General features: G+C 35.7%; 1 protein-coding gene across 3 annotated transcripts; it reads left to right on the forward strand.

Annotated features, from left to right (window-relative positions):
- The first annotated feature begins 3,671 nt into the window (after nt 1-3,671).
- Nucleotides 3,672-9,977, forward strand: LOC104250025 (probable copper-transporting ATPase HMA5). 3 transcript variants are annotated; one of them, XM_070155508.1, is made up of 6 exons: nt 3,672-4,124; nt 5,726-7,117; nt 7,201-7,455; nt 7,544-7,666; nt 8,217-8,696; nt 9,388-9,977. In XM_070155508.1, exons 1-6 carry the CDS (start codon nt 3,816-3,818, stop codon nt 9,808-9,810), a joined length of 2,982 nt encoding a protein of 993 aa, XP_070011609.1. In that variant the 5' UTR covers nt 3,672-3,815; the 3' UTR covers nt 9,811-9,977. The 3 variants fall into 3 exon arrangements, with proteins under 3 accessions (XP_070011609.1, XP_070011610.1, XP_070011611.1); XM_070155509.1 differs by having other exon boundaries at nt 3,675-4,124; nt 9,391-9,977; XM_070155510.1 differs by lacking the exon at nt 3,672-4,124 and adding an exon at nt 5,021-5,123.
- Nucleotides 9,978-10,608: the final 631 nt, after the last annotated feature.

Below are 10,608 nucleotides of genomic sequence, written 5' to 3' on the forward strand. Positions count from 1 at the left end.
GTGTTGCATTAGATAATATGGTAGCGGTTAAGAACCGTTGCATACACAATATAGTAACGGTTTTAAACCGTTCCAATTGGAGAGAATAATTGTTCCAAATCATTCCAACACAGAAAGGAAAAACCGTTGAATAGATGTGTCTACAACAACAGCGACGCAAACCGTTGCAAGAACCGTTTCTATAGCTCTATTGGCACGCAGACTGATGGAACGGGCTATAAACCGTTCCAATACCTCTATGGCAACGGTTTAACTGTCTATGGGAACAGTTTTCCATGCGTTACCGTAGACCAATTTTTCAGTAGTTGTCCAAAACAGGAAACTAATAATTGGACGCAAGAGCTTGATGTTGGAACAAGACATTTCTGTTTCTGCCGATGCTGATGAAATGTGAGCAAAAACTGAAGATTATTGGCTCAAACTGGAATTATTGTATCGATCAATGGGGTGTTGACTGGAGTTGTTGCAACTTCTGACCCTTTAAAGCCCCAAGGGAAGACTTGCAAAAACTAACTTTTAAGTCTTATAAAGTTAGTAAACTAGTAAAGATGACAATTAGCCAGACAATCTTGAGGCTTGGAGGCATAATTAACTGTCGAATAGCAAGGGAAAATGATGTTTGCATGTAGTTTCATGTACCAGATGAAAGCAAGTGTCAAGTATTCAATAGTGAGTGTGAGTCAGTTCTTTAGACTATATATGTTAATTGCAACAACGGCAGAGCTAGAACTTTTACTAAAAGGAGTCAAAATATAAATAATAAAGTGTGCAAAGAAATCAAAGGGAGCAAACATATAATATATAGTATACATAATAATTAAAAACTAAACCTATTTACGCAATGTGATTTTTCGACGAATTAGGAATGTCAATTGACTCCCCGTGCTAATGAGTGGCTCTGCCACTGAATTGCAAGTCAGTAGAAGTAAGTGTGAAATGACCTTTCTATTTCCATTATGTGATTGCTTTTGGATCAGAATTGCTAACCCCATTAACATTCATTATGCTGCATGATTAGAAAATTTTAGTTTCAAGTATTTTAGGTGATACCCTTTGTGTTAATCGGTGGCGAACCCAGAATTTTGTGCAAGCGGATTCAATCGTAGAAGTCCATAACTAATATAAGCGGCATAAGGTACGAGGAGTAAATTTTTTGTCTTTATTGCTCACAATATGATCTCGTAATAAAGTCCTTTTAAAATCGGTGCTCTATATTTTAAATAAATTTTTGCTTATTTTAATTTAAAAAATCTAACTTTAGCTAATTTATTAAACTTTAACCGAAAAAATTTTGACCAATTTTAGAATTTATTAACTCAAAGAAATTTGATTTATTATAAAAAGGCAAAATACCTTAAACCACCCCTAAACTTGGGTCAGATTATTAGTATCCTCCCCGCACTATGTCCGGTCTTAATTACCCCCCTCAACTTGGCCTTTTGAGGGCCATTACCCCTCTAAACGCTGATGTGGCAAAAAATGTGGGTGCAATCGCATGCCACGTGAATTTTTCAGTCTATGTGGCATTTTTTTCAAACTATGTATTTTTTATAACTTTTTAGATGCTTTAACTATTTATTTTAATTGTATAAATCTTTATTTTCAGGTCAAATTCATAAAAAGATTAACTAAAACTTTATTATTATTTGCCAAATAAAAATATTTAGCCTAAATAATGTAGTTCTATCCAAGTGTTATTATAAATTGTATTCGAAAAAATTAACTAAAAAGTAATATTCTTAAAAGGTAAAAAAATGCCAAAATAGACAGAACAATCCACGTGGCAGGTGAGTGCACTCACACTTTTTGCCACATCAGCGTCTAAGGGGTAACGACTCTCAAAAGACCAAGTTGAGGGGGGTATTTAAGACTGGGCATAATTCGGAAAGGATACTAATAATCTAAGCCAAGTTTAGGGGTGGTTTAAGGTATTTTGCCTTATAAATTTTTTTAGCATTTATTAGGTAACAAGTTATTATTTGCAAAAGAAGACAATAAGAAAAGAGTACAAATTAAATTAAATTAACACAAATAATCAAAGAAAGAGAGCTTATACACACACAAACCAAAAAAAAAAAAAAGAACGGAAAAATTCCAACATAAACTAAATTAAATTAAACCAACAAATGACTAGTAATTTCAAACAAATATACTTGCAACTGTGCAAGTCCTATCAAATTTTATGAAAGGGAGAACTTAAATTACCTTCTGGAGTAAAAATGTAAAATAAACTTCAATATAATTTCTATTAAATTTATGTAAAGAAAATAAACTATAAAGTAAAATAAAGAAAACTACAAAATACATACAAGGAAAATAATTACTTTGATTGCAAAGACAGTTATACCTAGCTATGGTGCTATCACTATGGCTTTTTTTTTCTTTTGTAACGCTTGTTGCAATTTATACAAACAGATATTATGAACCCGCTTCACCACTTTTGCAAGAACAAAGATTTTATCAAGTGGGTTAAAATATAAATTTTTATACATAATTATGCAGCTTTAGCCTTATACATATACACAATATTTTTTTTTATGAAGCGAGTTCAGTTGAACCCACTTAATACCACATGGGTCCGCCCCTGGTGTTAATTAGTTGTTTATTATGTATATACTCAGGAAGATTGGTTAAGTTCATTTTAACAAATGAATATGAAACGAATTCAATACGAATTCATCTTCCATAACTTAAATATTCGTATGTAACCTCCCTTGTAGACTATATTCATTTCGCTTGTATCGTTAATTTCTTTTCATTAATATTTTTCTTTGTTGGCCTTCATTAAGTATCCATATTCATAGTCGGCTAATTATATAATAAAATTATTTTCTTTTTTAAAAAGAGAACCTAGGACGAACAGTTTTGTTTTTTGACTTTTTTGAATATGATTAAATATAACATCATGAGACGTGGTTGAATTAAATTAATGGAATGAAAATGTCTATACGCAAAATCTAAAAGTCAAAATGCCCGCGAAAGCAACGGAAATGGACCCACCCCAAGCCGCTTAACTAGGAGGCAAAGCTTAAATTGAACTTGGAAAAAGGAAATTTAATTTTATCCAGAATTAGATTTGGCCTTAATTATTTTTGGAAAAAAGGTATATTTGTATTAGTTTTCGAGAGAAAACTTAAGTTTTATGCACCAATAATATTAAGTGAAAAATATACGGTATACAATTAGATTACTTATAAAATAATTAAAGATAATACTGATAACGAGTTAAATTATACTAATATTATAAAAATCTATATTGAGTAAAATTTTGGAACATATTTGTGTTAGTCTACAAGAATCTGCCTTGTCTGTACATACAGTCACACATTTCTATAACAACATTCTTGTATAACAGCATTTCATTATAAAAGCTAAATTTTTCCGGAATCAAATATCATGTTTTGTTATAATATAGGTTCTCTATAACAACAATTCGTTATAATATTCAAAAACATACGGAATAAACGAGACCGTTATAAATAGGTTTGATTGTATATATTTCAAATCAAACAACTTTGATTTTATTTTAGGGAACTTTTTTTGAAAACCTTTTTAACCAACAGAAACATAGTCGGTTGATCAAATACTTTGAAATTAAATACACATCTTGATCACACAGTAATCCTGTGAGATGTCCTAAAATATTTCAACATCCACCAATAAGTAGCCCTCAACTTTATAACACCAACCAAATAAATTAAAGTTGCAAAAGCATAATTTACAAGCAAAACAAAATCCATTTTTTATTCATCATTCAATATATAACACCAACTGTTCAATTCAAGAATTGAGCACAGAAAAAAACCTCCGTATCAATGGCGACTGCTAAGTTTTTTTCATTTGCGTGTCTAAGAAATGAGAGCAGTAATTATGGAGAATTATCACCAAAACCACATTATCCATCAATGCCTAAATATCCAAAGGGTGTTTCTGTATCTACAGATGAAGAGAAAAGTATACATGGAACCGAATCGAAGGCAGTTTTTTCAGTTAATGGGATGAGTTGTTCTGCATGTGCTGGATCTGTTGAAAAGGCAATTAAAAGACTTCCTGGGATTAAAGAAGCTGTTGTTGATGTACTGAATAACAAAGCTCAAGTTATTTTTTACTCCACCTTTGTCGATGTGAGTCTAATTTTATTTTCCTCCAATTATTTGTTGTGACTGTGCTTGCGCCGAGGGTCTCTTAGAAACAGTCAACCTGTACAAGATAGGCTTGTAGGGTTAAGGTCCGCCTACACATTACCCTTCTCAGACCCCACACAGTGACAGATCCAAGATTTAAACTTTATGGGTTACCTTTTAGGTGATTAGCATTGAACTCATTGTATTCGAGGCGGACCTATATTGTACCGGAGGGGTCACTGACACCCGTAAAGTTGGGCAAAAATTCCATATACACGTATATATGTCTTTAGAAAATAGTGATATATTATAATAGTTTACACCCTATATACAAAGCAGATTTTGGTTGAACCCAAAAATGCATCCCGACCCTCAAATCCTGGGTCCCCCTCTGATTGTATTCTTAAAGTTAAGTTCGGAGCTACTATTAATGGCAATTTTATTAGACTTTTATATATAAATTTATGCCCCGCGTCAAAAGTATTGGGCTGAGTTGGGCTGAGTTGAGGATACACCGGGTATGCCGTTGTTATTTGTTTCATAGTAGTACTATTTTGTTTTTGCAAGAATTTTCTGGGATTTTTAATTGGTTAAAGAATGTAAAAATTTGTTGTTTTGGAAGTTTTAGTGGATTCTGCTAATCATACAGGCTTATTTTATTACGTAGAAATTCTATTAGGATGTCATCGAGCTGGTTTAAGTTTCTTGAGTATCATAGTTCGAGTTATTATTTTACAGTAGTTTTGTTAATGTGAGTCCAAATTTTCTTTCAATTTCTTATTAGCACTACTATTTATTTCCGCAAGAGTTTTCTGGAGAACTTTAGCTGGTGAAAGAAGGTTAAAAAATTCATTTTTTGCACGTTCTTTCTGGATTCTGCTAATCGTATAGTATAGAACATACTCCACTGAACATGTTATGCATGTTGTAAGCAACATGGTTATTTGTTTAGAAGTGAGGTATTCCATTGAATATGTTGTATATCTTCTAAGCAACTTGGTAAGTTCCAGTTTTTAATCCTTTTGCTCTTCCTTTAAGTTTTAACTTTTGGCTAAATGTTGGTTGCGTAAGTGGAAGTAGAATTCTGTTATCTAGTCTATTTCACCCTGATTTTCGGCTACTTCACCCTGAAGAATCAAGATTGTCGTTATCAATTGTTCTCCAAAATTTTGAGAAACTTCGCTCATTCGTGGGCTAGTTTCACTTGGGAGTTGGTGTTTATCGATGTCTATTTGCGGATTCTTGAATTTAGCATGATTGCAGTTACTTTGAGCAATGAGCGTTTTTGAGGTCAGATTCATCTGTTTTCAGCTAGTATTAAAACTAATGACGTTGGTAAAAAAATTATCCATAGTACTGCAATAAAGCTGCATTGACATATTAGTAACCAGTACCCTGCATCATACAGCAGTAATTCTAGAAGTAAAAGTTAGTAATTGGTTTTCCAGACTTCTTAGCTATGCAGGTCATTAATATTAATATTCAGTGCTAGCTACGCGCAGATATACTTCTACTTCTCAAGAAATACTAGAGCTACTGTTCTTTAAGTTGTTAGATGTTTGGACAAAGCGGTTGCTAAGAATAATTGCCCAAATGTGCAGGAGGAAATGATCCGCGAGACCATAGAAGATGTTGGATTCGAGACAACACTGATTACAGAGGAGACAAATGAAAAAACCTCCCAAGTCTGCCGGATACGTATAAAAGGTATGACCTGCACTTCTTGCTCCACAACAGTTGAATCTGCTTTGCAGTTGATCCCCGGCGTACAGAAAGCACAAGTTGCATTAGCAACCGAAGAGGCTGAAATCCAATATGATCCGAGGATATTAACTTACAGTCAGCTTTTAAAAGCCATAGAAGATACTGGATTTGAAGCCATATTAATTAGCACAGGAGAAGATAGGAGCAAAATATTGCTGAAAGTTGATGGAGTATTCACTGAAGATTCAATGAGGATTATTGAAAGTTCTCTTAGAGCACTCTCGGGCATTGAAGACATTGATATTGATCCTGAACTGAAGAAGTTATCCATTTCTTATAAATCAGATATAATAGGACCTAGAAATTTTATTCAAGTAATTGAGTCAACTGGTTCTGGAGAGTTCAAGGCAATGATATTTCCGGAAGGAGATGGGAAACAATCCCATAGACAAGAAGAAATCGAACACTATCGTCAGTCCTTTCTCTGGAGCTTGGTTTTTACCATTCCGGTTTTCTTGACCTCCATGGTCTTCATGTATATTCCTGGTCTGAAGGATGGATTGGATATTAAAGTTGTCAACATGCTTAGCATTGGTGAGATTTTGCGCTGGGTGCTCTCTACTCCCGTGCAATTCATCATTGGCCGACATTTCTACTCTGGTTCTTACAAAGCACTACGTCATGGTTCTGCAAACATGGATGTTCTGATTGCTTTGGGAACAAATGCAGCCTACTTTTATTCTGTCTACTCGGTGTTGAGAGCTGCAACTTCTCCAAGCTTCAAGTCTACTGATTTTTTTGAGACCAGCTCAATGCTCATTTCCTTCATTCTACTTGGGAAGTATCTTGAAGTTTTGGCCAAAGGAAAAACATCCGAGGCTATTGCTAAGCTCATGAACTTGGCCCCTGAGACAGCAACACTATTACAGTTTGATGACGAAGGGAATGTGGTGAAAGAGGAAGAAATTGATAGCCGACTGATACAGAAGAACGATGTGATCAGAATCCTTCCTGGTGCAAAAGTAGCCTGTGATGGTTTTGTCATCTGGGGACAAAGCCACGTGAATGAGAGCATGATAACTGGAGAATCTCGGCCAGTGGCCAAAAGGAAAGGCGATACGGTGATTGGAGGAACTGTGAATGAGAATGGTGTTCTGCATATTAGAGCTACTAAAGTTGGATCAGAGAGTGCTCTTTCACAGATTGTTCAGCTGGTTGAATCAGCACAAATGGCTAAAGCTCCTGTTCAAAAATTTGCTGATCGTATTTCTAAATATTTTGTGCCTCTTGTGAGTATTAACTGGCTTGCTGTTGAGATTTATGTTATCATCTTATGACTCTCGGAGAGTTGATGATCTTTTTGCTATTTCAGGTTATTATTCTCTCCTTTTCCACTTGGCTGGCCTGGTATTTATCTGGGAAGTACAACAGCTATCCTAAATCCTGGATTCCGTCTTCTATTGATAGTTTTCAGCTTGCCCTTCAATTTGGTATATCTGTTATGGTTATAGCTTGCCCATGTGCTCTTGGTCTTGCTACTCCAACTGCTGTAATGGTTGGCACAGGAGTTGGTGCTTCTCGAGGTGTTCTTATTAAAGGCGGGCAGGCTTTGGAAAGCGCACAAAAGGTACGTCCCAAAAATTCTGAACTATGCTTCCGGCAATGCCAGTTCATAAAAATTTAACTTGACAAAAATTCATCATCTGTTCCTGTAGGTGAACTGTATAGTGTTTGATAAGACGGGGACTCTTACAATGGGCAAACCAGTCGTTGTAAATACTAAGCTTTTCAGATCTATGGTACTTCGAGAGTTTTACGAATTGGTTGCTGCAGCTGAGGTAAATTTTAGTCTGGTTTGGACTTGTTGAGTGGCCCCTGTTGTTGAGTATTCTTTTGTTTCCCTACAAGTTCTATCGCCTTTGTTAACTTAGCCACGTTACTGTCCCCCTGCTAGTTTCGAAAGCATTTAGAAATGATGTTCTTTGAGCCTGGAATTTGTTGCATAATATTAGTGCAGTTAAAGTTGTAGCATCACAGGATACTCTTCAGAACAGTTTATGCCTTTTAAACTAGATTTATCAAGATAATGCTCCGATATTCTCCTGCTGACTCTGCTTAAGCAGACAATATGAGGCATTATCATTTTTGAAGTCAGTGGATTGGATGAAGCTCTAACGTTAATGACCTCATTCAATCTTTTCTTTGAGTCTTCACTATCGGGGCTAGATGGATAGCTAGTAGTTATGAGCAGCAGTACCCTATCTGTTAATTTGTTCTGGCTCACGAGTTCCTCGGACACTATCATGGTCAAACATTTTTCTAATATAATGAACACAAGCGTTTATCCTTGCCAATATCTAAGAAGAATATCTTAAACTTGAATTTCAGGTAAATAGCGAGCATCCCTTGGCCAAGGCAATTGTTGAATATGCTAAAAAGTTTAGAGAGGATGAGGAGAATCCTGTGTGGCCTGAAGCCGAGGACTTTGAGTCTATAACTGGCCACGGTGTGAAGGCTGTTATCCACAACAAAAAAGTAATAGTTGGAAACAAGAGGTTGATGTTAGAGCAAGGCATTTCTGTTCCTGTTGATGCCGATGAAGTACTAGCAGAAGCAGAAGAATTGGCTCAAACTGGAATTCTTGTATCAATTGATAGTGAACTGATTGGTGTTGTTGCTATATCTGATCCAGTGAAGCCTGGAGCTCGTGAAGTCGTTTCTCTTCTTAAGTCTATGAATGTTGAGAGTAAGCTAGTAACAGGTGACAATTGGGGAACAGCTAATGCCATTGCCAAGGAAGTTGGCATTAACGATGTTATCGCAGAAGCAAAACCTGAAGACAAAGCAGAAAAAGTGAAGGAACTACAGGTAAATTTTGATAACATGAAAAGATAACAAATTTTGCTTTTAAAGAACTAATTAGCCTAATTTAATACTAAAATTTTCTTCTATTATACTGATTAGTACTCCATCTGCTCCATTTTACATGACACTCTTTCTTTTCTAGTTCGTGAAGATAACACATTTTGCTTTTAAAGAACTAATTAGCCTCATTTAATACTAAAATTTTCTTCTATTATACTGATTAGTACTCCATCTGCTCTATTTTACATGACACTCTTTCTTTTCTAGTCTGTGAAAGGGAGCCTTGGCGTAACTAGTAAAGTTGCTGCCATGTGACTAGGAGGTCACAGGTTCGAGCCGTGAAAACGACCTCTTGCAGAAATGCAGGGTAAGGCTGCATGCGATAGATCCTTGTGGTCGGGCCCTTCCCCGGACCCCCCGCATAGCGGGAGCTTAGTGTATCGGGCTGCCCTTTTTCTTTCTTTTCTAGTCCGTTGAGGAAAAGAATGACGCATTTTCATATTTGGAACCTATTTAGCTTAAATTTTACATTTAACCCTTAAAGTATGTTATAGCCATAGAAATGTCATGTTATGTTTAAAATCGCAAGTTCTGAGGACACTTTTGGTATGTGCCAAAAGCCTTTCTTAAACTACGTGTCCAGTAAAACACCCCTATTTGTTAAGGCTGGTGCTTAATTCTCTTAATTGATCAGCAGAGTTTGGGAAAAGTTGTTGCAATGGTGGGAGATGGAATTAACGACTCGCCAGCGCTTGTAGCAGCAGATGTTGGAATGGCAATAGGTGCAGGGACAGATATAGCTATTGAGGCAGCTGATATTGTCCTAATGAAAAGCAATCTTGAAGATGTCATAACTGCTATTGATCTTTCCAGGAAAACTTTTGGCCGAATTCGCCTGAACTACTTTTGGGCATTTGGCTATAACCTTCTTGGCATCCCTATTGCTGCCGGAGCTCTTTTCCCATCTACTAGATTTCGTTTGCCGCCGTGGGTAGCAGGAGCAGCAATGGCTGCCTCTTCAGTAAGTGTTGTCTGCAGCTCTCTTTTGCTGAAGAATTACAAGAGGCCAAAGCAGCTTGATAACCTTGAAATTGGAGGCATAACTATTGAGTCCTAAGATCTGTAAATATGTTACATATTAGGAGTATAATGTTTTCATTACTAAAGCATGTAAATATGTTGCTCCGGGCTTTGGTCTATTAGTAAGAGCGCAATGCGTGATATGTGGGTTAAACTAGCTTGGTTGCATTCTCATAATGGTAGCTTCCTCGACCTTTCTGTCTACTGAAATTTATGGGAGTCAGAAGTATTTGGCCAAGCTTTTGGAAGAAAAAAAAAATGCTTTTGAGAAGAAACATAAGCAGTTTTTGGAGAAGAAAAAAAAGTTTTAGAGGATGAGCCGGTCGATCCTAACATTAGCACACCTAGGGGTTCGAACTGATCAACCATAGACAAAGCTTATTTAAGTGGAAAAGGATAGATGAACTGACTCATTATCTATCGAGTTTTGAACTGGCGCCACTGATTGTAGGCAAGATTCAAGTACAGTGATTCATTTTTTAAACTATGTTATTGCAAGTTCATAAAAGTAAAATTGTAGGTATAGCTAGTGAAGTGTCCTTTCTATCACCATGTATACCGATATGTGGTTGCTTTTGAACCAGAAGTGCTAATCCCATTAATTTTGAAAAAATTACCCTCTATAGCCCCTCAAAAATTTAAGAGCCCATATTTTTGCCCACCGACATAAAATGGGGAAGTTTACATAAATACATGTAGAATCATAAAATATTTCTTAATCTACAACTATAAAGTAATTAACATATCTTACAACTTAAACACGATAAAAGAATAGAAGAAATAGCTCTTAATACAGTATCTTCCTATAAATGAGGAAACTGAATATCAAACATAT

This window comes from Nicotiana sylvestris, chromosome 8 (genome assembly GCF_000393655.2).
Source record: "Nicotiana sylvestris chromosome 8, ASM39365v2, whole genome shotgun sequence".
Lineage (NCBI taxonomy): Eukaryota > Viridiplantae > Streptophyta > Magnoliopsida > Solanales > Solanaceae > Nicotiana > Nicotiana sylvestris.